The 24,705-nt window shown below is 54.3% G+C and overlaps 1 protein-coding gene across 4 annotated transcripts; it reads right to left on the bottom strand.

The window, feature by feature from the left end:
* Positions 1 to 2,166: 2,166 nt before the first annotated feature.
* On the bottom strand, positions 2,167 to 24,678 carry MSI1 (musashi RNA binding protein 1). 4 transcript variants are annotated; one of them, XM_030860545.2, is made up of 15 exons: positions 24,568 to 24,678; positions 24,358 to 24,398; positions 23,714 to 23,795; positions 23,531 to 23,615; positions 20,612 to 20,653; positions 19,007 to 19,099; positions 15,340 to 15,388; positions 14,115 to 14,197; positions 13,507 to 13,624; positions 10,869 to 10,949; positions 9,599 to 9,655; positions 6,741 to 6,809; positions 5,750 to 5,937; positions 5,234 to 5,297; positions 2,167 to 3,951 (listed from the first exon to the last, which is right to left on the bottom strand). In XM_030860545.2, the coding sequence occupies exons 1-14, from the start codon at positions 24,624 to 24,626 to the stop codon at positions 5,256 to 5,258; spliced, it is 1,089 nt and encodes a 362-aa protein (XP_030716405.1). In that variant the 5' UTR covers positions 24,627 to 24,678; the 3' UTR covers positions 2,167 to 3,951; positions 5,234 to 5,255. The 4 variants fall into 4 exon arrangements, with proteins under 4 accessions (XP_030716405.1, XP_030716406.1, XP_030716407.1 ...); XM_030860546.2 differs by having other exon boundaries at positions 5,750 to 5,904; XM_030860547.2 differs by lacking the exon at positions 9,599 to 9,655.
* Positions 24,679 to 24,705: the final 27 nt, after the last annotated feature.

Genomic DNA, 24,705 nt, shown 5'->3' with positions numbered 1-24,705 from the left:
CCCTCTCAGTGCCTAAGAGTGACTTGTGCACAGTAAACACTAAGGGAACCGTGATGTGCGAACCGCAGGTGTCAGTCCCACTCGGGAGGGGGCGGCCATTGCTGAGCCCCAATTATGCATTTCCAGGCACCTGGGGCAGCCTGGGATTAATAGCAGCTACCATTTACCAACCAGTTACTTTGTGCCTTGCCTGGTGTTGGATCCTGTCAGCCCTCCCCGTTTAATTAACAACCACCCGAGATACTCTTATGGTTCTCTTTTTAAATTTTTTGAGGTGAAATCCCCATAACATAAAAATAACCATTTAAAAGTGAGCAATTGGGACCTCCCTGGTGGTGCAGTGGTTAAGAATCCACCTGCCAACGCAGGGGACACAGGTTCAAGCCCTACTCCAGGAAGATACCACATGCCGCGGAGTAACTAAGCCGGTGCGCCACAACTACTGAGCCTGCGCTCTAGAGCCCGCGAGCCACACCTGTTGAAGCCCGCGTGCCTAGAGTCCCGTGCTCTGTAACAAGAGAAGCCACCACAATGAGAAGCCCGCACACCGCAACGAAGAGTAGCCCCTGCTTGCCGCAACTAGAGAAAGCCCACGTGCAGCAACGAACAGCCAACCCAGCCAAAAATAAATTAATTAATGGGCTTCCCTGGTGGCGCAGTGCTTGAGGGTCTGCCTGCCGATGCAGGGGACACGGGTTCGTGCCCCGGTCCGGGAAGATCCCACATGCCGCGGAGCGGCTGGACGCGTGAGCCATGAGCCTGTGCTCCGCGGCGGGAGAGGCCACAACAGTGAGAAGCCCGCGTACCGCAAAAAAAATAAATAAGTAAAATAAATTAATTAATAATTTTTTTAAAAATGAGCCATTCAGTGGCTTTTAGCACATCCACAATGTCGTGCCACCACCGCCTCTAGCTCCAAAATATTTCCATTCACCCCAGAGGAAATCCCTTAACCATTAAGCATTTACTCCCCATTGCCTCCCTCCCTCCAGCCCCAACAAATCTGTTTTCTAACTCTGTGGCTCCTGGATATTTCATATAAATGGAATCTTATAATACGTGGCCTTCTATGTCTGGCTTCTTTATCATTCCCTTTAATAGATGAGGAAATTGAGGCTCAGAGAGGCAGAGGAAGCTCAGAGAAGAAGGGGAGGAGCCAGGTGTTGGAAACCCCACATCTAACCATTTGGCAATACCCACCTCCACCTGAGCTGCTTTTCCCACCTTACCCTCTTAGGATTCTCTGAGTTAAAGGCAAACCAGAGGAAGGGGTCCGATGCTAAGCTTAAAAAAAAAAAGTGGTAAAATGTACATAACAAAATGTACCATTTTTTTACAGCCCCTCACCAATTTGCTACTTTTCAGTGTACAATCAGTGGCATTAATTATATTCACAATGTTGTGCACTACCTATTTATAAAACATTTTCATTATCCCAAACAGAAACTCTGTAACCACTAAGGAATAACTCCCTACTCCCATTCTGTCTCTATGAATTTGCCAGTTCTAGGTACCTCAAATGTGTGCAATCATACAGTATTTGTCCTTTTGTGTCTGGCTTCTTTCATTTAGCATAATTCTTCAAGGTTCATCCATGTTGTAGCACGTATCAGTACTTCATTCCTTTTTATGGCTGAATAATATTCCACTGTATGGAAAGACCATGTTTATCCATTTCATCTGTTGATGGATACTTGGATTGTTTTCCACCTTTTGGCTATTGTGAATAATGCTGCTATGAACATTGGTGTACAAGTTTCTGAGTCCCTGCTTTCAATTCCTTTGGGTGTATACCCAGGAGTGGAATTGTTGGATCGTAATTCAATGTTTAGCTTTTTGAAGAACCACCAAACTATCTTCCATAGTAGCTGTGCCATTTTACATTCCTACTAGCAAGGCACAGGGGTTCCAATTTCTCCACATCCTCACCAACATTTGTTATTTTCTGTTTTTTTGATGATGGCCATCCTAATGGGTGTGAAGTGGTATCTCATCATCGACACTAAGCTTTTGAGGCTGATGAAGGAGTTGGAGATGGGAGCTGGGTCGAGTGGAAGGTGGAGATTATTCCAGGAGGAAAATAGGAGAAGGGAAAAAGGGTATCGTTGGGGTACCTAGACCTGAACGCACAGAGAGATGCAAGACACTCACAAGCTCAGGCCCGTTTTCAAATAATTTATTAGGAATTTAAAACTGAAAATAAAACCTGGAAAAAGAAGTTACAGATGTGGAGAGAAGAGACACCGGAGGGTGGTAACTTGCTGGCTTCGAAACACCGTGTAACATCTTTTTAAAAAATTTCCCAAACAAATCAGAAAACGGAATTCCAGGGCCCTGAGCCCATGGATGGGCCCAGTGGGGTGGGGGAATCACAGGAAGGGGAGGAGAGGGAAGCTAAGTCTCTTATGACTCAGCTCAAACGTGTAGAAAATTAAAAATAAAAACCAATAAAATGCAGCTTCTCTTTTATTAGGAAACATTTAAAAAAACAACGAGAAAAAAAACAAAAAAACACAAACAGCCGCGCATCTCGGTAACAAAGATTATTGCTTTGTGTTCTCAGGGCTAATAGGTTAAGCACCTCACACAGACAATTAACTCTCCAAAGGGGGTTTTCACAGGCAGGGACTATAATGGGGAAGGGAGCTTAGGACCCCAGCCTCAGACCTGGGGGAGAGGACACAGAGAGGGGGGACGATGGCGGGGGGCCTCAGCCCTGCCATGCCAGCCTGGTCACTCGCTGTTCATGAGGAGTCACGACCTGAGCCTCTTTTTCCTTTGAAGGGGGCTCGGGGGGCTTGGGGCAGCCAAGGGGCTCTGGCCACGGGACCATCCTGGTGGGGAACTTCAGTGAGAGAATTTGGGGGTTCCCTGAGAAGCCCTTTGCTTTCCCCTGGGGTCCGCCCCTTCCCAAAGTGCCCCCCCACCCGATGCCCACTTACGGAGGGGCTCAGGGCAGAAACCATGAAGGCCCGACTAGGTAGGGGGCAGGGGGAGACCTTTGGAGAGTTAATTCCTTTCCAGCAGTGGCTCCAGGTGAGCCCTTCTCTTCCCTCGTTCCCACACTGGGTTTTCGGGGTGAGCGGGCCCAAGGCCTTGACCCCTAGGGCCTGAGAGAGCGGGCCTGACTCGGCCACAGTTGAGGCCTGCAAGCTTACAGTAACGGTGTCTGAGGAAGGTAGAGAAACACGGTGGAGGGGAGACCTTTGCCAGGTGGGGCGAGGCGATGCCCTCACCCCCAAGGGGCCTTAGAGAGGGGTGTGGGCTTCACCTCACAGTATTTACATATGATACAGGACGGGATGGTTCCAGGGGCTCGGCCTGGCCTACGCAGCCCTGTCCTCCTCTCCAGGGCTGGAGGGAGCTGGCCAGGGGCCCGCACCCACATAGACATTTTGTTCTCAGCTGGTGGGGGGGGCACCTGGCCCCTTGCCCCCTGCGGCCTGGGGCTTCACATTCACAACCTAAAAAACGGTTTCTTTAAAAAAAAAAAAAAAAGGAAAGAGAAAAGGAGGGAAAATCGGAATAAAAAACCAGGGTTGTGGCTGCGGCCTGTAACAGGCCCCCTCCGCCCTCACTCTAGCTATGCACAAATACAAAAGCCTTCTCGGGAGTCCTAGGGGGGCGCGGCAAGGAGAGCGGGGTGCAGACCCGACAGGGGAGGGGAGAACCAGGGGCGGTGGGGGGCAACTGGCTAATCCAAAATAAATAAAAGCGGCAGGGCAGGTCAGGGGAGGCTGGGGAAGAGGGGGAGGTTAGTAAGGGGAGCCAGACGATGGATGTCCGGCGGGGGCGGGCAGCAGGGCCGGGGCCGGGGGTGGGGGGGGTGGGGGGGTGGGGCAGACGGTCGCGTCCGAGTCGCTGCGGGGGAGGGGAAGGCGGCTGCGGCTGAGGTGTCCCCGCCCCCTTGCTGGCTCACTCGTGGTCCTCAGTCAGCTGCAGGCCGGGGCGCTGGAACACAGCGGCAGGTTATGGGCGTGCTGCCCCCGCACCTCTCTGCGGCCCCCAGAACACAGGTATCCTCCTGCAGCCCTCTTTCCCTAATCCCCATCTAGGCAAGCTTTGTTCGTACACTTCGCATTTTCTGTTCCGTTTGAAACCCTCCTTCCCATAGAGTTTTGAATGGCTGGATTTGTTCAAACGTCACCTTCTCAGAGATGCCCTCTGAACCCCTAAAGTAGGTAGACCCCTCACACACGATTTGGAATGATCTCACTTGCTCACTTGATTTTTGTCTGTAGAGTGAGAGGGGCCTTGTCTGTCTTCTACCTTCCCCTTTTCTGGAATAGTGCTCAATAAATAGTTGTTTGAATGAATGAATGAATGAACAAAGGAAATGTCACTGGGTCACAAAGTGCCCCACCATACACAGCATGATGACTGTGTGTGCAGGGTCCTCCCGTCCCCTCACTCTCTGTATACGCATATATGTTGAAAGTATCCTGTTTTACCAGTTGAGTAATACTCCATTGTATGCATGCAGTCTGTTTAACTGCTCTCCTGTTGATGGGCATTTCAGTTATTTGCAGTTTTAAAAATAAATGCCTAGAAGTGGAATCGTTGTGTTAAGGGCATGAATGTTTAGTCCGGATAAACCTGCCCTTTGGAAAACCTGAGCCAATTTGCAGATTGTCCTCCCCCCTTATCATGGCTGGGCATCATCAATCTTAAAAAATCTTCGGGGACTTCCCTGGTGGCGCAGTGGTTAAGAATCCGCCTGCCAAGGCAGGGGACAGGGGTTCGAGCCCTGGTCCGGGAAGATCCCACATGCCGCAGAACAACTAAGCCCGTGCGCCACAACTACTGAGCCTGAGCTCTAGAGCCCGTGAGCCACAACTACTGAAGCCCGCGCGCCTAGAGCCCGTGCTCCGCAACAAGAGAAGCCACCGCAATGAGAAGTCCACCCACCGCAACAAAGAGCAGCCCCTGCTCGCTGCAGCTAGAGAAAGCCCATGCGCAGCAACAAAGACCCAACGCGGCCAAAAATTTAAAAAAAAAAGGGTGCTGAAAAAAGAAATCTTCGCCTGAGAGGCAGCACATTCTGCCTTATTGCGTACATTCTTTATGGAGCCGCTCCTCCTGTTCTTTGACCACTGCTAGGATGAAGGTCTGTCTCCTCGTTGGGCTGTGGGTTCCGTGAAGGCAGGGACAGGGGCCATGTCCCAGACTAGGCTGCCCAGTACTAGCCTTCCCAGTGCCACCCACACCCCAAGGCCCCTGCCCACCTCCTCACCTCCTGCCACCTGCCTCCTGCTTCAGTGGTACCCATTGGTGAAAGCTGTGGCAATCAAGGGGCCCTGGAAAGAAAAGAATTTGACTCCTAGATTCCTGGGGGCAGCAGAGAAAGCCCAGGGGCTCCTTCCGTCTCTCACAGGAGCCCCAGGTGAGGCACAGACCTTCTCTAGCCCTGCCCATATCGCCCCCACTAAAAGATTCTCCAGGGTAGGGCCTGGGAATCTGCATTAGCCAGTACCCTGGTTAAAAGTAGGGCACCCCTGAGCTAGAATCTAGCCTCCATGCAGGCAGAGATGGTGAGTCTCATTTGCACAGTATCCCCAGAGCACACCTAATGCCTGGCATACAGAAGGAGATTATTAAACGTCCACTGAATGACTGAATGATAACCCTCACTGTTCCTTGGTTGGTGACACTCTCTCCATCCGTCATCTCTCGCCTCCCTTCTGCCCCCACAGACAGACAAGGCCTCTCCCTCCTTCAACTTCAGGGTCCTCCAGGTCCAGCCACTCACCCCAAGACTGTGGCCAAAGCCAGTGCTGGGGGCGGGGCTGGCAGCGCTGATGTAACTGCTGACCCCCGAGTCCTGGTTGGCTGCCCCATAGAGCTCGGCCATGGGGCCCGGGCTGGTGGTCCCCAGGAAGCCCCCTGTGCGGCTGGGAGTTGAACCTGGAGGGGGAGCCATCGTCCAGGGGTGAGAGCCTGGCAACCCAGAAAGAAGACGGTGATAGCCCCGGCGCCCGCTGTGACCCCCCAGCATCCCCTCCAATCCGTTCCACCCAGCCTGACCTTGGCCCCTCCCCCCTGCCTCCCCCCACAACCCAGAGGGGCATGTGCGACGCCACCCAGAAATCCTCCAGGGTCCATCCACCCACCCACCCCCCCCAGCCCCAGCTCGGGCCCCCATCATCTCTTGTCTGACCACTCAGCAGCCTCTTCACTGACCTCCCCTCCCCTCTGGAGCCCCTTCACACCTGTACCCACCCTGCAGCTGCGTCCATTTTCTAAAATGGACATCACTCTGCTGCTTAAAATGTTCAGGGTCTCCCCAGGACCCGGTTCCTCCCACCTCCTCCCCACTCCCCACTCCTGCACTCCACCCATGCTAACTGGCCTCTAAGCCTTTGCACCTGCTCTTCCCTCTGTTGGGAATACTTTTCTTCCTGTTTGCCTTCAAATGCGAAGTTAAGAGGTGCAACCTCCTGGAAGCCTTCCTGAGAGGCCTGTGAGCTCCTCTGACAGCTGACATCCCCCAGCGGGCAGTATTATCCTTCCGTGTGACTGCCTTTTTAATACCTGATGCCCCACCAGCCTGTAAGCTCTGGAGGGCGGAGACCACGTCAGTCTCCTTCCTGGCCAGCCTGCCAGGTGCTCAGTTCATATTCGTTGAGTGAATGAATAAGTGAGTCCCTCTGAAGAGGGGTGGCAGGGGCACCTCCTCACCCCGCTAGAATTCTCTGCCCCCTGCTCCCCTCCCTCGCTTCCTGCACCCCAGAAGGCCTCACCTGTCCCTCGAACCACAGCTGCTGCTGCCGCTGCCGCTGCCATGGGTCCGTAAGCAGTGAGAGGAATGGCTGGAAGGAAAGGTATGGGCGGTTCAGCGTGGCAGCTGAGGGGCAGCAGGGGATGAGGGCAGAGCCTCTCCAGCCTTACCCCACCTCGGAGGGGTCAGTGCAGCCCTGGGGTCAGGCAGAAGGACTCTCTTGGAGAAAGGGAGGCGAAAGGATCGCCTCCCAGGGATCCTCAGCTTCTCCCCTGGACTTGACGGACACACTTGAACAACCAAACCTCATAGCAGGTGCGGGTGGTGCACCCCCCACGAGCTGCTCTGAGCATCGCCTGCAGCTGCCCCCTTCTCCAGGGAGGGCCCTTGGCTGGACGGGGGCTACTTAGCCCAGGGGTATACAGAGATTATGTCCCTCTTCCCAACCCCAGTCAACTGGAGCCAGTGACTGACTGACACGGGTACCAAAAGCCAGGCTGTCGCCCCAAGGGACCAACCAGGAGGTGTATTAATCCCCCCCCTACCCCCCGGTGGGATCCGGCTGAAGCTAGACTCCAGTCCAGGCCACAAGCCCATTTCACTCCTTCTGCTGCCTGGCCGGCTCCCCTCGCTCCCCTTCTCCCGTGAGCATGTCCTCGATACATCGTGTACACGCAGTTCCCTGCCTCAGGGGCCCCTGACCACCACCGAGGCAGAAATGACCACTCCTTCCTCCAAGTCTCCTCATCCCCTTTTCTCTGACCCCCTCTTCAGACACAGGGATCTGGCTATTCCCTGTCTACCCCCCTCCCACCTCCGCAGCGCCTAGCACCCTGCCTTGCATACAGTTGGTGTTTAATAAGTGTCAGCTGAAGGAACAGTACTAGGAGGGACCTCTGCTTAAATAATTGGTTGGCATGAGTCTGGAGCTCCCTCAGGCCTGGGGGTGAGCGCCCCCTGCCGCTTGGCTCTGCCACTGCAGCCCTTGAGAAGTTAACAATCCCAACCAGAGCCAGGGTCTGGGGAGTTTGCATTTGCCCTCTCCCATCCCAAGATGTGCCCCTGGGGGCTGTTTTGGTGACCCTGGCCCTGAACTGGACCTGACACTAGGGACCCTGAAAAACAACCCTGAAAGTCCTTGGCTAGGCCATTGGGCCAGGGGATTAAAGTTTAGGATAGCATTTCTGCACCGCTGGGAGACAACTTGCCTAAGGTCTTCATAGAGCTGCCACTTTCTCACTCAGACGTCACCTCCTCTGAGAAGCCTTCCCTGACCACCCCTGCTGAGGCAGCCCCTCGCCCCTGACACTTACACTTTAGCACATCTCCCCGTTTTATTTTCCTTGTGGAACTTCTCACCTTGAGAAAGTATCTGATACTTGTTTATTTACTTGTGTATTCCTGTCTCCCTCCACTAGACTATCAGCTCCAGGAGGGCATGGGTCTCGTCTGTCTCATTCCCTGCTGAATCCCCACTGCCTGGAACAGCATTTGGCACAAAAAATATTGATTAAATGCACGAAGGAAACACCCTCGTCTCTTGAAGGCAAGGGAATAGTCTGGACCCCAGACCTCCAAGAACTGCTTAGCCTTGAACCCACATCCTCCCTGGCCAAAATGTCTGCAGAGGGGATATTTCTTCCCTCGGTTCTTTAACGGCAGGGCTGGGCTCTGAGGTCTAGTCTGGGCCCAGTTAGGCATTTCCACAAAGCAAATCCAGCATGCTCTTATCACAGCAGTAAAGCATTACTCATTTGTATAATAAGCATTTCTCTCTCTCTCTCTAGAGCACAAGTTCTGCAGATCAGAGCTTGGGTGTCTGGTCCCTGCTTTGCCTCCAGGGCTTGGCAGTGTCTCACACAGTAGGTCCTCAACACAAGAGTTCTGAAATGAGTAGGAAAGACCCCTTTTCACTCCCCCACTCACTCTGCTCAGGGAAGAGCCTCTATTAGCCCCACCACCAGGACTCCCTCCCCTTCCTTCACCCCAGGTTCCTCTTTCCCCTCCCCCATATTGGGGACCCCCTGAGCATCCCTTGGAAGGAAGGTCTCATCTAAAGCAGCATCCACGCTCACGTCCTCCACACACGGCTAGGTTGGGGGGGAGTCTGGGGATGGGGTGGGGGGAGAAGCGGGTTGAACAGAGAAACCCCTTGCAGCCCACCTCATCTGCACCCACCCTGCCCCGCCCCTTGCCCTTGGCCTGGGCCTCAGCCCTGGCCCCAGCTCCAGAGCTGAGCTGACTGGCCCAAGTAAAAACTCCAGCTTGAGAAATGGTTCAGGATGGCCAAGCACATCACCTACTTGCCCAGAAGTTGCAAACGGGCTGGATTTGGCCCTCAAATATGTTGCATTTGGCCTGCAGTGGTTTAAAAATTTGAAATTGGTTGCCAACATTTGAAAATAACTGAAAAATTCATTTGAAAGTGAAAGCTGGGTTTTGGGCCTCTCTTGGAAAATAAGATCTGTAAGGTGTGGGTCTGCATCCCCTCCTGGCAGGGTTGGCTGGCACTGAGTGGAGCCATGCCCACTGCCATGTCCTGACGTCCCCACCCGGCCCACTTTGCTCTGAGTTTGAGACCTTGGCTGGTTCACCACTGGCTCCCAGCGCCTACAAGGTGCTTGGCATACGGGAGGCGTTAGATAAATATTTGTCAAATGGATGAATGAGTGACTTCGCCTCCATCTGCTGGGCTTGGCCCTATGCCCCACCCTTAAGGGCCATGCAGCTACACAGACTGGCCAGTGCCCGAGTCTGCTGCATCCTCATAGACTGGAGGGCAGGAGAAAAGGGTCCCACTAGCTTTCCCTGGGAAGGTTCCTGGGTCATTCTCTTTCTCCCCATGTGGCCTGTGAGGTGTACGAAATCCGAGCGACTGACCTGTAAGCTCGGGGAGGACTGGGGCGCTCGGGAGAGGGGTCCGCTCTACACGGAATTCTAAAATGAAACGTAAAACAGCTTAGGAAGATGCAGGGAGGCCTCTTGGGCGTGGCCCAGGGAGGACAAATGCACCCACAGGGACACTGGGTGGGGGGACAGGCCATGCACAGGACCCGAGAGCTGGGAATGGGGAGAGCACGGTCCCCAGCAGGCAAGGGTGGGGAAGGAGACACAGTCACAGAGAAGGGAGACAGACAGAGAAGGGAAGAGTGGGCAGAGTTGCCACCTATACCCTGGGCACTGGGTGATGCTGGAGCTTCTGTTCCCACTGTTTTTCTTAAAAGTCTTGAAATTGCACTAAAAAATCTCCCAGAATCCATCTTTCCTCCTATTTTCTTTGGCGGGGGGAGGAGCTGGGAAGGAAGCATTGATGGGAAGCGATGACCCTAGAGCAGCTCTGCCACTTTCTAGCTGAGTCATCTTTGCAGTCACTTTTCCCTTCTGAGCCTATTTCCTCACCTAGAAGATGGGGATCACCATGCCTTCCCCCAGAGATTACTGTCAGGACTAGACAAAAACATGTGTATAGAGGATTCCAAGCTGGACTGCCCAAGGTGCAAGTGCTTAGGGGACCTCTAGAAAAATAAGACCAGAAAACAAGCAAACAAAAGCCTTGCAAAAATATGAAATTTGATATTAAAAAAAACATTGAATAGTCATCATGGGAAAGCTCAGAACTTCGTTGGGCTTCTCGCCACTTATGAGAAGGCCTAGTGTTGTTTTTATTTTGAATTACAAATGAGGGTGGTGATCATCTTGCTTTTAAATTGTTTTTCAGCATTCAGGGTCTCCAAAGGTCTTGTCTGCCTTGAAAGGGGCTCAGCATAGCACATGGTCATTATCGGTGAGTCCGTAAGGACACAACCAACGTTGGCCCTCAGGGAGGTTGCCCCACCACAAGCCCAATGCCCTTTTGGTGGAAGTGGCAACCCCGGAGGCGGGTAGGGAGGAGAGAAAGGCAAGAGGAGGGCAGAGATCAGCCTGGGAGGGAGGGGTGCCATGCAGGGCCACACGGGGAGTCCCCCCAGCTTCTGGGGAGGGGGGGATGGGTGGGGCGAAGGCGCTCCTTCCTCAGACGTGCCCTTCCTTCCAAGCCTCCAGCAGGCAGACCTCCCCCATGCCATGCACCCCCAGACACCGCCCATGAGGAGTCAGATTGCCCGGGAACCAGGGACATGCTGGCAGCAGAGGGACACTGGGAAGAACTTACCGGGGAACTGGTAGGTGTAGCCAGGGGCGAGGCCTGTATAACTCCGGCTGGCATAGGTCGTGGCTTGGAAACCAGGGTAACCTGATAGGGCAAGGGGACCAGTGTCAGATGCCTTACCTACAGCTCAGCAGGGAAGGATGTGAGCCTCTCATTTCCCTCCCCACCTTGTATCATGAATAATAATCAGTCATATTTACCATATACCTTCTGCATGCCAAGCCCTGTGCAAAGCCTGTTGCACACTTTACTCTCTCCTTAAACCTCACAAGAATCCCAAGAGGTACTATTAGGAGCCCCATTTTACAGATAGAGAAACTAAGGCTCAGAGAGGTGACACTTATTAGCTGAGAATAATCCAAACTCTTATCAAGGCCCTTCATGCTCAGGCTCCTGCCTCCGTCCTGTCCTCATCTACACCCTGCCCCTTTCTCACTTTGCTCCAGCCACATTGGCCTCCCTGCTGTTTCTCAAATTCAGCAAGCTCTTTCCCACCCCAGGGCCTTTGCACATGATGATTCCTCTGCCTGGAACACTCTTCCCCGGGTTTTCACATAACTATGTCCTTCTCATTGTGCAAGACGCAGCTCAAATGTCACCTCCTCAGAGAGGTCATCACACAAGAGACCTCCCTTTCATCAGTTAAAATATTCATCACGTCACCCTCCCTGGTTTTTCCCTTTCAATATTTATCATGTCACCCTGGTTTTTCCCTTTCATAGCACTGATGACCAATATCTGAACTTATCCCAGGATTTCTTTAAGTGCTGATTTTCTGTCTTTCCCATCTTTTATTTTTGTCTCTCCAAAACACCAACACGGTGCCTGCTACTTAGTATACATATATTATAATAGATATTTGCAGCTTTGAAAGAAAGATCACCTAGTGAGTAATAATGGTGTAATTGGGATTCAAATTCAGATGTGACTGGCTCCAAGTCTCTTAACCACAATTCTCACTACTGGTTAGAGGTTTTCTTTTTTCCCCCCACTTTTTAAATGGGGTGAAACCAGCTAATGAATTGCTTTGAAAAGAAAATTTTCTCAATATTCCACAGGAGGCTAAAGAGACAGAACAACTAAATTCAATACTTTATTCTAGCCTGGAACTTGCTCTGGAGGACAAAAATAGTTATAAAGAACATTACTGGATCAACTGATAAAATCAGAAAATAGATAATAGATTAGATTAAAATATTCTATCAGTATAAATTGGTAATTATAATGTGGTTTCATGAAAGAACATCCCTAATCTTGAGAAACACACAGTGAATTATCTAAGGGTAAAGGGCCAAAATGTAATGTAATTTACCCTCAAATGATTCAGGGAAAAAATCACAAGTGTACTGTGTGTGTGTGTGTGTGTGTGTGTGTGTACACATACAGAGGGAATGATAAAAGCAAAATGGGTATGATACAAACGATAGGTGAATCTGGTAGAGGGTATATGGATGGTCTTTGTACTACTTTATTTTTCCAACTCTTCTGAAAATTTGAAATTACTTCCAAATAAAAAGTTAAAACAAAAACTTCAGGAGAAGACAATGCTCCACTTGGCGGGTACATTCCTCACCCCTCTATCTGTGATCCCACTCCTGACCCTCTAGCCCATGCTATAGCCCCTCCTATGAGTCCCCAGAGCACTCCTCCCCCATCCCCAGCATAAAGACCCCATTGTACTGTTCTCTTTCTGTGTATATACATCTTGTCTCTCCAGGGAGACTGTGACCTTCCTGGGGGCCCAGCTCAGACTTTTCACCCTCAGTCGTGGGTCCCAAGCACTGCTGATTCGTGCTCAACTTCCAAGGCTCACGGTAACCTTGACCTCCTCCGGGGAGCCTCCCTGACCCCCAGGTGGATTTAAGTGTCTCCTTGGGCCTCCCACAGCCTCCAATCACTGTGGTGACACTGCCCATTCACTTCTGTCTCCCACTTGATGGGAAACCCCATGAAGGCAGGTCCTCTCTCTCAGAAGCTGCTCAATAAATATTAGTTGAATGAACAAGAAGCAGCAGCCTTCTTTCTACCTTCCCAGAGGCCCTTGGGTCTGTAAATGCTCTTCCATCTGCCTGACCACTTTTTCCCTCCCCTGCTCCCTGCCCTCCCATAACTAGCTCCTACACAACCCACAGACTCAGCTTAAATGTGACTTCCTTCTTAGCCCCTCCAAGTCTTGGTCAACTTTGCTATGACCATGCTCCCCTGGCATCCTATAATTCTCATCCTAAACCTATTTATTTATGTTCTTACTTATTTTTTTCCCCTGCCAGACCATAAAGCTCCAAGGAAAGTCACCGTTGTACTTCCTGGCATAGGGCCTGGCATTTATAGTTGCTCAATAACTGTTTACTGGACAGATGGGTGAACAAAAAATAGAATGGACGGATGGACAGAAGGACCAATTAATGAGGAGCAGCTGGACCATTCTTTTGGTCACCACCAGAGGGCAGCACCCTACAACCAAATCGGCCTACCTTCATTAGGACCCGCAGACCTGAGATCCTCGGTCCACACTCCTACCCAACCACTCAGACAGACAGGAGGGCAGACCACCGAGGAGATGCAACACCCATGCAGCCCCTGGTAGCCCCGGGAGCAGTTCTGGGCAGGAAGAAGCCGCAGATGCAGGCCTAGCACATACCCAGCATGCCGATGCCCAGCATGAAGGCGTCCATTCCATAGGGCATGACTCGAGACCTCCCCCGGGCCGAGCCAGTCGGTGACATCACCTCTTTTGGCTGAGCTTTCTTACATTCCACCTGCAATGAGACCTGGCGGTCAGTCCCTCCTATAGACGCAGGTCACCCTCCTATTCCCTGGCAGGCCTCTTTATTGTTAATTTCATGGTTACTATTTCTGGAGGAATCACAGAGTGCTAGAGATCAGCTTTGCATGCAGTAGTTCATCGAATGCTTACACCAACCCTATGATGGAGGTACTGCTGCCACTCTCATTTTACAGATGAGGAAACTGAGGCTCAGAGAGGGGAAGTCATCTGCCCAATGACTAGACTAGTAAGCGGCGGAGTAAGGATTTCAACCCGGTCCCTCTGAGCCCACCAGCCATGCTTTCTCACAGCTGTGGGACACTGTCTTCCTGTCCAGATTTCCAGCGGGTGGGAGAATTGGCTCTGCCCCACTGACTGTGAGGCCCCTCTGCCTGCCTGCAGAACCTCCAAGCAGCCCTGGCTGGCTCAGCCTGGAGCCCTAGTCTCCCTCTGCACCTCCACCCCATCCAATCCCGGCTCACCATTTTGTTGTTGATTTCGTGGAAGTGGATTTCACACACTTTCTCCACGATGTCCTCGCTCTCAAACGTGACAAAGCCGAACCCTAGAGGGCAAAGGCAGGCTCAGAACAGGGCTCATGGTCAAAACCCAGCCCCAAGTCATACCAATAACACCACTCCCCCCTCACAGGCAAGTGTCTAAGCGTTAACAAGAAGCTTTGTTCCCAGCCTAGCAACCTCTCAACTACCCGATGAGACAGGGTTTCAGCTCCCAAATCACGGATGTGAAAACCAAGGCTCAGCGAAGTGACTTGCCCAAGACCACGTAGCAAGTTAGAAAGAGGCAGAGCTATGATGCATTCAACATGCCTTTTCTCTTCCTCAGATGCTTTCCAAGGAGGGGAAAAGAGCACACACAAATACTTTTTAAAATGCACATGAACGTGTACAAATATATTTTTGTACACAGATACACAGATATATGGTACACCTAGGTACCCATATATCACAGAGACACTCACCAGTGCTCACAAATGCATAAAGGCCCCTGTGTACATGTACAGTTACTCTGACACGCTAGATCTACAAAACTATTCAGACATAGACACCCTCACATGCACAGACAAAAACACACACACACACACCAGCACATACCCCACTCCCCAAACAGGCTAAAAGGCCCAAAAGCTCTGAAGGCACTGGAGAAACAACCCCGCCTCCTCCTGGGTGTGCCCCAGGGGCTGGAATGGGATTTCTCAGAAGGCAAGGCCCTTGGGAGAAAAACAACCAGGCAGTGTACACCCGGTGGCCCAGATGCTCACAGGTTCAGGGGCAAGGGTCCTGGGGGCTGGGCTCAGCCGATGGGTGGGGCGAGGAGGCAGTGGCAGGAGCAGACTGCCCGGGGCTGTGGAGTCAGCCTGACCCGGGGGTGGCCCGGTCTAAGCTCTGGTTACCAGGGACAAGGTAAGCCCAGGCAGACACCGGCTGGGGCGGGGGTGGAGGGCTCAGCTGCAAGGGGAGGAGAGGTCTGCTCCTCTGCTCCTCTCGGGTGTCTGCAATTCGGCAAGTTTCTAGCACAGGAAACGGCGGGACAAAAGCCTTCTGTAAGGCCAGGCCCCGGAGAGGATGCAGATCCTCGGGGATAGGATGTCAGGAGGCGAGATGAAAGGGCAGCTGTGACCTGTAGCCCCCTGGCTGACCACAGGCCCCCAGCCTGGCCTGGGAAGGGGGAGGGGGCCAAACTCACCTCGGTGCCGGTTGGTGGTTTTGTCAAACATCAGCATGGCATCGTCCACCTGAAACAGAGCTACCGTGGACGACCCACCAGACACGGGGGCCTCCACCACAACCCAGGAGCAAGGGCTCCGACACCCGTTCCCCTCTTGCCCAGTCCAGGCTTTATCTTAAACCTGCTCCCTGGGTAGGGGACAGCTTTCCATCTGCAACCCCAACTGGGTGCCACAGCACCACCATTCAACCCTCAAAATCTCAACGGGCCAGCCTGAACATATTAAGCACCAAACATATGCTTGGCACTTTGCCCCACCATCCTCTCCTCCATATTCCTTGCAGGGTAAGATCCTCATTTTGTAGATAAGGAAATGGGCTCAGAGACGTGAAGTCACCTACACAAGGTCACCCAGCAAATCCCAGATCAAACCTGGGAGGAGGAGGCATAGAATGGGTGCTAGAGGGGAAAATATAGGAGTAAGATATGAGGTGGGGAAGTGAAAGCCTCTTTCCTTTTTTGCAAAAGGCCGGGAGGACAGCCACTACAGCCAGACCCAACTCCCCTCTCATGGTACAGATCTTTTCCTCTAATTGAGGTTTCCTTTTGCTAGAGGCTGTAATTAAAGCAAGTAGAGTTCAGTGCCTGGGCTTCTTGCCTCCCACTGATTGGGGGAGGGGAAAGGGGTGGAGGAAGGAGGAGGATCTACATTAATCCCCCATCCCTTGGACTCCAGTCTTCTCTTCTTGCTACTCCCTCAAGGCATCTTCTCAGATACATGGACAGTCAAAGTTCTTTGCTTCCCTTCTGCAGTCCGAGCTTCCCTCTGCCTACATCTGCTGCTTCCCTCCTTGCCCTCTTAATTCTTCAGCCAGTGTCAGCTGTCTCATGGGGTTAAGCTAAGGTCTGATTCACCCTCGGTGGAAATCAAGGGCTGCCTCTGATACTGCCTCTCCCCCCTCCACATCCCACTCCAGCTGCTGACCCTCCCCCAAATGGTCAGACACCCAAGGGATAAAGGAAAACTTCCTGAGGCCTTGGGGCACAGCCTCTTACCCACTCTCCTTTGCTCTCTTTCCAGGCCGTCATCTGCCTTGTTAAAGTGGAAAGGGCAGCCCCTGAACTGGGTGGTCCTCCAGTTCTTCTTAGGCACCAAGCGGCACTGGGCCCCTGACTCTCCCCTAGGAGAACCAGGACACACACACACACACACACGCACGCACACACCCCACCTCCACTGACCCAGGAGGCAGCTGGGTCCCTGGAGAATCTCAGAGGGATATTACATCTCCCTTCCTAAGAAGCCTCCTGCCCCAGGGCCCTGCAGCACAGTGCCACCCTAACTCCCATGCTATGGACCCATTCTGAGCCCACATCCCAAATTAGCTAGACCGTCCAAACTGGATGGACAATGCATGTTTAGCACAGGGAAAAGAGAAACCCAGAAAGGAGGCTTGTGATAGAAGCACAAGCTTTGAGTAGGACAGGCTGGAATTGGAAAGTAAGCTTGGCAAGCAGCTTTATGTCTCTATGATTCAAGTTCTTCATCTGTAAAATGGGTATACACAGTGTCTTATAGGGAGGAGTTAAATGAGATAGTGCGTGTAACACTCTTAACTCACAGTACCTGGGATACAGTAAGTGCTTAATGAATAACAGCCATTATTATTATTATTATTATTACTTTTATTATAGAGGGGCTTACCCACAGTCACATGGGGGAGGGTGGCAAAGCTAGAGACAGAACAGCTGGACACCACTGGCTTTGAAGTTTCCATGAAGACAGTGCCTGTGTCAGTTATGACCATGACCACCCTACTGAGCACCTGGACTTGTGCTACTGTGATTATTTTTTCAACGAATGAGTAGATGAACCAGCCACACCCTCCTCCCCCATCCTGCAGCTTTGAGTTCCTGCGGGACCCAAAACTGATTCAGCCCAAATCCACAGCCCTTCCTCCACCCAACCTTCCCACTCTACCTGCGCTGGCCCCCCAGACCCTTCAACCTGGGCCTTGGCTGGACAGACCCAGAGTGGGGCACCGGGGTTGAGGCCAGGGCACAGAGCAAGGAAAGTGGCTGGGGGTTCAGGGGACCCCCACCAGTGTCCCCCTCCTGGGGCCAGCTGAGGGGAGAGAGGCTCCCAGCCCAGTGTCCTTAATAGGCTTTGGTCTCCATGGGAACACAGGGGCAGGGGGGCTCGGGCGGGGGGAGGGGAGGCGGCCGAGGCCTGCTGACCAGTGGGAGCCGCCAAGTTCGGCGGCCGCTAAGCCTGAGTGGCAGCCATGGCGGCTGACCATTGTTCCCCCCTCGGCGGCGGCCCCTCGATCCGGGCGGGAGGCCCCCCGCCGCGGGGCCCTTGGCATTCCCGGCTGTCCCCCTCTCTCCCTGGCAGCCTATTCTCCAGCTCCCCCTGGCCTCCCCGGGCCGGTTTCACATGCCAACGCCGATTTAGGCCCGAACAAAAGACGCGGCCGCTGACGGCTTCTCCTGGGGCCCGGTTGCCATGGCAACGCCGGCCCCGGGGGCAGGCGGCCTCCAATCACAGCTGCTGGATCAGATTAGTGCGAGCTCTAATGCTCGGCGCTCAGACACAAAGACACCCCACCGGAGCCGAGCGGGGCCTGCTGCTTCCCAGGAGCGCCCTTCCCTCTGGGGCCCAGGCGGCCGACCTGCCCTGGGTCCTGTGCCCGGGTCCCCGCTGAGGCGCCTGAGCCTAGGCCTCTGGCCCTTGCATCGCCGGCATCCGCTGGCCAGGGGACCTCCCACCCTCTCCCCGTCTACCCTAGAGACGGAGTGTGTGTGTGGGGGGGCTGGAAACCCACCCAGTCCCCAGCTCACATCCCATTCCCAAGCCACGTTCTCCTGTGCCCTTTGCCTAACAGGGAACTGAAAGAGCCTTGACGGGAAAGTGAGATCCAGCCTGCAGCCTGTCTCAGGTCAGAAAAGACCAGGGACCCCAGCACTAAGCACAGCAGCCCTACTTCAGCCCCAGACTTAAAACTTGGTCCCCTCCTAGCCATCTCTCCATGCGACCTTGATGTTCACATTGCTCCCCTTTCTGGGGACACCCTATTGTCTCATGTCACCACATCTGCTTCTGCATGGACTAAATGGCCCAGAAATGTAAGCTCCCTGCACCTCAGAGCTAAGAAGCAGTCCTCCGGGACTGATCAGGAATTTGGGGTGGTCTCTTCGGCCCCTCCCCAGTAGCTAAGAGATCGGCACCCTCCCCCTCAGCTCCCACCTGTGCAAGGAGGGTCCTGAGTACAACTGGGAGTCATATTTATTGCTTCCTTATCATCCTCACCAGGAAGGAGTGGGGGAAGGTACAACCGCCCGTGGACTGGACAGGTGCAAACTCCCAGGAGGCCAAGGGGTGACTGGATTGAACTGGCTTCGGGAGCACAGCCTCCCTCAGGAGAGTGAAGATAAGCAGGAGAAGGGCAACAACAGGGACAGCTACTGTGTGGCTTCTCTCCCTGGGGACGTGTCCAGAGTCCGAAGCCCACAGATAGGCCAGGAGCCTGAACGGTGGGTTGGCCCAGCCTCACCCACAAAAGGACCCAGCCCCCTTTTCAACTCTTGCAGGAATTGGAATGACCTGGCTGGACTCCACTTGCTACTGACCAAAATTCTACAGGCCTGTCATACCCCCCAGCCAGCAGCCCCAGTTTTGACCCACCTTCCCGAACTGCTCAAAATACTGCTTCACGTCTTCCACCGTGGTGTTTACTGACAGCCCCCCAACAAAGATCTTCTTCGTTCGAGTCACCATCTGTTAGGGGAGGGAATGAGAAAGTGGGCATCTGAGTCCTGTGGCCTACCGCCACCAGCAGGGGCTCCAGCCCTCCTGCCAGGGCGCCAGCTGACAAGCTCTCTGTGGCCCCGGCTACTCGGAAGCTCCCCCTCCCCCCAAGCTCCCCCTTGGACCCCTGCCTCTAGGCCTGTAACGGGCAGCTGTGTACCCCACACCCTGGCTGGCTCGCTTCCTGGGGTCTGTGTCAGGAAGGGGAATGGCTTAGTGACCCAGACCTACAGCCTACCTCAAAGACCCCACCAGCCCCTCCTGGGAGAGGCCAAGGCCCATCCCAGGGTCCCCCTGAACTCAACACCGACATTTTCCTCATCAACCTCCTCCCAACCCAACCTCTGGCTGCCCCGTGGCCCCAGCCCTGTTTTACGAAGAACACATGGTCCTAATTACCCCAGGAGCGCATGGCTAATCCATGGCAATTCCCAGCCCCATCCTAACACTAAAGCACCTTCTGTCACCAAACTGCTTAATGGAATTAACCCAATTCCGACCATGTGCTCCCTGGTGCGGCTTCCTTCAAATACCTGCTTCATAATTGCTTTCAGGCCCTCTGCTGGACTCTTTCAGTGATGCCCTTTTCCTGTCTCCTAAAACCTGCCTCTCTCCCTTCGCAGTGGCAGGAGCTGGGCACCATGACTCAAAATCTTAAAGCATCCCAGTTCCCACTGACCCCTTGCAAAGGAGGAATTGAGATCTTCTGAGGAGGGACCTAGTCCCAGGACACATGATAAATCAGCAGACTCAGGGGTCTTGATCTCTGTACTATAGTCAGCCTTCTGCCTGTCTCCTGTTTTCGACTGCTTAAAAATTAAGATGTGGCTAGTTGCCCTGGGCTCTGGAATAGGCTCCTGTCCTGCACCAAAAGTTTTGAGTTCTGTATAGCTCAACTGCTCAGAAATCTGTTTTCCATACACCCAGAAAAACTCGCCACAGCACCAGGGAAAAAGAATACTTGGGAGGGCAGCCACAGTCATCCAGCTTGAAAGATAACAGGTGTCAGACACCACGGTCCCTTCCCACTCTTCAAGCCCAACACACCTCACCCCAGAGGTGGGGGGTGGTAATTGGGGGGTCAGAGGTAGCTCCCTGGCCTGACTTTAGCTCAGCTTCAGAGAGTAAGTCTGGGCTGTGTTTGACCCCCCAGAGGTGCTAGGCACAGAGGCTGTGATCTCCAGAGTCAGAATTAGACTCAGGGTCCAAAGTGTACTGGCTTCAAATACAGGGCAATGAATCACCTGAGGGGTTCCTTCTTCTCTCAATATATGCAGCCCCCTCTCTCTAGTCCACCCCAGAGCACAGATGGAAAAATGCATGGTGTCCGCAATTCACAGAACAAGGACGTGAAGAGTCCTCCCTCCTCCCATCCCAGTCCATGCCATTAACACTCTAACCAGAAGCCTCTTCCATAGAAGGGAATGCTGGGAAAATCACTGCTGGTTGTACAGAGCTGCTCCCAGACACACACATACCTACCTTAGGCTGTGCTCGCCGAGGAAAGGCCACCTTGGGATCAATCTGAAAGGGAAGAGAGAGGTAGAGGGGCGTTGGTTATCACACTCAGCCTGAAGATCTGAGGACCTCTCTCATCCCAGGACACAGAGGTGACAGAAACCACCACAGCCTCTGGCAGGAAAATGTAACAGTTAAGCATTTAGGCCCTAGAGCCAGGCTGTTGGGTTCAAATCCCACTTACACTGCTTCCCAGCTGTGAGAGCTTGCACAAATTACTTAACCTCTCTGAGCCTCAGGCTTGAGCTCACCAGCAAAATGGGCCAATACTAACATCCACCTCAAAGGGCTGTCTGCAGATTATTTGAGGTAATGCTTACAAAGCACTTGTTGTCTAGCCCTCAGCAAGAACCAGAAAAAAGTAAACAAAGTGTTATTCCTTCCAGCACCAGGTATATCGAGGGCCTTCCTGCCTGACAGATACCTGTCCAGGTGAGGTATGCGATCCAGACTTCGGAAGCCTTGTGAATGGAAACACTCTTTGCCTGAAAAAGGCTTCAAGATGAGAGTTCATAAACCACCAAGGGTAGACTCAGTTCTGTTTTCCCAGTACCATCGACATCTAACAGCCCTTCTTGAGGCCACAAACAAACAGTTCCCTGATAATACAGCTCGGCTTGGGGTGAAGCAGAGCGCAGGTTTGGTGACACGCAAGAACACGGGATTTGAACTCAGAAACTTTGGGCCCCTGGCCAAGCCTGTGATCTTGGTAACTTGCCTGATCCCTCTGAGCCTCAGTTCCCCCATCTGCAAAGTGGGGACAATAGCACCCACTTTTCCCAGAGGGAGCTGCAAGGAATCAAACGAGATAATGCAGGTGAAAGCATTCCTTTGTGAACTGCCCTTCATTGCACAAACAAAGGTGCTATTACCAGCAGGCCACCTTTGCCCTTGGCTGTGAACAACCAAAGGGGAAAAGCAAGATGCACCTGGGTACTCCCGGGTACTATATTCGTTCTGACAAACAGCAAAAGCCAGAGCACGAGACACTGTGATCAATGCACGACCTATGAGGCCCAGTCATTTCAGAGTTTCTTGCCACTCACATGGGTGGAAACCACTCAGAAGTTCACCAGCCAATCGCACGGAAGATCTATCTTTCCCCAGAGCTCCTTCAGTTCAAAACTCAGGCTAGTTCTAGGCAACGGGTTCTGGTCCCTCCCTGCCCGAATGGCACAAACCAGGGCCAGCCTCCCTGGTTCCCCCTCTGGAATCTACCCACAGAGAAGGAACCTCCAAAATCCACACTGGGCAATGCCTCCTCTCTCCCCAAATGCCAAGGGGCTCCAGGGATAATCACAGCTGCCCATTCTCCTGTCCGAAGGTATGATTTCGTACCTCGATGGACATGTTCGTCCTTCTATTTCTCCTGGAGGCTGCCAGAGCACACCTCAGACAGTCCCCATGTGCAGACACTGATGGGGAGATGGTACCCAAGCTATGTCCTGCAGGGCCACACACACCCAATCCCTGACACACCTTACCTCCACTCTGACTCACAGCTGGCAACATAAAACCCAACAAGTAAATAAAAGGTGAAAGTCAGAACCCAAAATAAACTCCCCACAATAAACCTCCCTTCCCAGGCTGAAGAATGCCAAACACAAAGCCCTTGCCCTTTTCAAGTCCCGAATCTCAGAAGGATGCCCATCTCATCCTCCTTCCTCCCCTCTCTCTTCCTCTTATCCATCTTCCATGCCCCCACCCTCAGCTCCAGCCCCAGCCCCAAAATCTCTGCTTCCTGAGCGCTGCAGAAGCCATCAGTGCATTCTGAGGACAGGGGATGGTAGGAGAACAGGCAGCTTGATGGCAGATAATCACCAAAAACAATAGGCCACTGTCTCTCCATTCCCAGCTTGGGTCACTCAGTCTGCGCCAAGAAGATCCTTTCAGAGCCGGCAAAGTTGAGGCCTGGCCTCATTTGCTCATTACTGCGAGCAGGAGTGGGAGCCACTGGGCAGAGATAACAGGAGCCGGGGACAGGAGGTAATTTAACAAATTCTTGGGCACAACCAGCTATTGTTGCAGGTAAACAGGAGCCAATGACTGACCCAAGCAGGGAGGCCCAGGGCTGGAGGAGAGTGGGGGAGTGTGGTGAGAGATCGCACTGTCCCGGCCCCCTGGCAGACAGTCACCCCATCACAGAGGAACCCCTCCTCTGCTTTCTCCTCTTCCCTCTCCCCTTGAGCTGGGGCCTGTGCCAGCGCCCCCTGCAGGGCCCAAGACACTGGGGGAGCAGTGAGACAGCAGCAAAATGTTCCTGGAGTTTGAATGCCCAACAAGCAGCTTCTCCTCAGATCTAGCTGGAAAGGGTTGTCTCCAGGCAAGCTAGCTCCCTTCTCATAAATCCCCTCATGAGCAAAGCAGGTTCACGTCTTCCACACAAAGCAAGGAGCTCATTGACCAAAAGTCAGGGGAGGAGGGAGGGAAGGAAGAAGGGAGGGGGATTCAGTGATGCTTTGCCATTGGTCTGGAATGGGGTGGGGGGGAGCCAAATACTAGTTAGAGTTCAGAGAAGCCACGGGTGGGTCACTGCAGCCCTGACTCACCCAATTTGGGCTAGGGGTGGGACCTAGCCCCACCCCAAACTCCTCTCTGAGGCATCAAGATTAGTATGTACAAGAAGGGGATGGTAGCTGCGTCTTCCCTCACCGGTACTGGAGGGGTTGGGGGGTGTAACATCTCCTAGCTGGCCTGGGATTTTCCTGCTCCGTCTCCCCTCAACTCTAGTGACAAAGTTTCAGAGTGTGGCAGCCCTTCTACTCAGAAAACTCCCTCCTTCCTTCAGGACCCCATCCAGCTGTCCCCTGGGGAGAGGCCTGACCCTCTCCTCCAGCGACCTCCCTCTCCCAAAGGACCCCCGAAGCCCCGAGGGCCACTCACTGTTTTGGAGTCGAGCTCGTGCCGCGATTGCGCCAGTACTTTATCCACCCCCGCCTGGTCCATGAAAGTGACGAAGCCGAAACCCCTGCGCGCGGTAGTGAGGGAGAGGCAGATGGTTACAAGGCAGTGAGTGGCGGCGGAGGGGGGCGAGCCGGGAGCAGGAGGAGGGGGTGAGGGGCTCACCTGGATCTTTTGGTCAGGGGGTCCCGCATCACCAGACACTCCTTCACCTCCCCGAACTGGCCGAAGTATTCGCGCAGCCCTTCTGTAACCACACACCCGCCTTCGGACCAGCCCGCGCCCCGCGCCCTTCCCCCCTTCCCGCGTCCTTTGCCCCCAGTGACCCCGGCTCGGTCCGGCCGCCCCCGCGCCAAGCAGGCTGCACGCTCTCCACCGCTTCCCCCACCCCCGGTCCTCACCCGGCTCCCGTGGAGCCTCCTGGCGCCCACTGGGGGCCCCAGGAAGCCGAGGGCCGAGCTGGGCTGGAGGGGGGACGGCTCCGGCCGGGTTCCCGCCGCTCCGGGAGCCGCCTCACAAAAGTTTGAGCCGCAGGTGCGAGCGGAGTTGGCGCTGCCGCCGGCGGGTCCCGGGGGCTCAGCCCACCCCCCGATGCCCCCTGAACCCCTCATCTCCTCCCCTCCACCCGCTGGGCCGTGCGCGCTAGCCGATCGCCCTGCGCTCTCGGGGTCTCCGGGCGGGGCGCGAAACAGGGCGCGGAGGAGCCCGGGGTCAGCGGGGCGCAGGGCCGGGCTGGGGTGTCCGGTTCCGGGGCGCCGGGGGGTCCCGGGTGCCCAGCCGGGCCGGCAGGCGCTCCCAGGCTCGCTCACCCTGCGTAGTCTGCCAACTGAGTCCCCCGATGAACATCTTGCTGCGGGAGGAGGAGAGACACAAAGGGCCCGCGTGAGCGCCGGGCGCCCGGGCGCAGGGGGCGCGGGCCCGGGCCCCGGGGAGGCCCGGCCCGACCCGGATCGGCCATGTTGGCGGGGCCGGGGCGGGCGCGGGCCAGTAAGGCCGGGCCGGGCCGGGCCGGGCCGTACCAGGGGTCGTGCGGCGAGTCCGGGGAGGCGAGGCCGGGCTGGGGCGCGTCAGTCTCCATCGGGAGCCGCGGGCGGCGCGGGCAGCGGAGCGGCGGCGGCGGCGGCGGCGGCAGCGCTCGGCGCGGGGCAGATGAGGAG

The sequence above is a fragment of the Globicephala melas genome, chromosome 13 (genome assembly GCF_963455315.2).
Source record: "Globicephala melas chromosome 13, mGloMel1.2, whole genome shotgun sequence".
Taxonomy (NCBI): domain Eukaryota; kingdom Metazoa; phylum Chordata; class Mammalia; order Artiodactyla; family Delphinidae; genus Globicephala; species Globicephala melas.
Note: the sequence above shows the minus strand (reverse complement) of the source record. Positions and strands in the feature narration are given on the sequence as shown.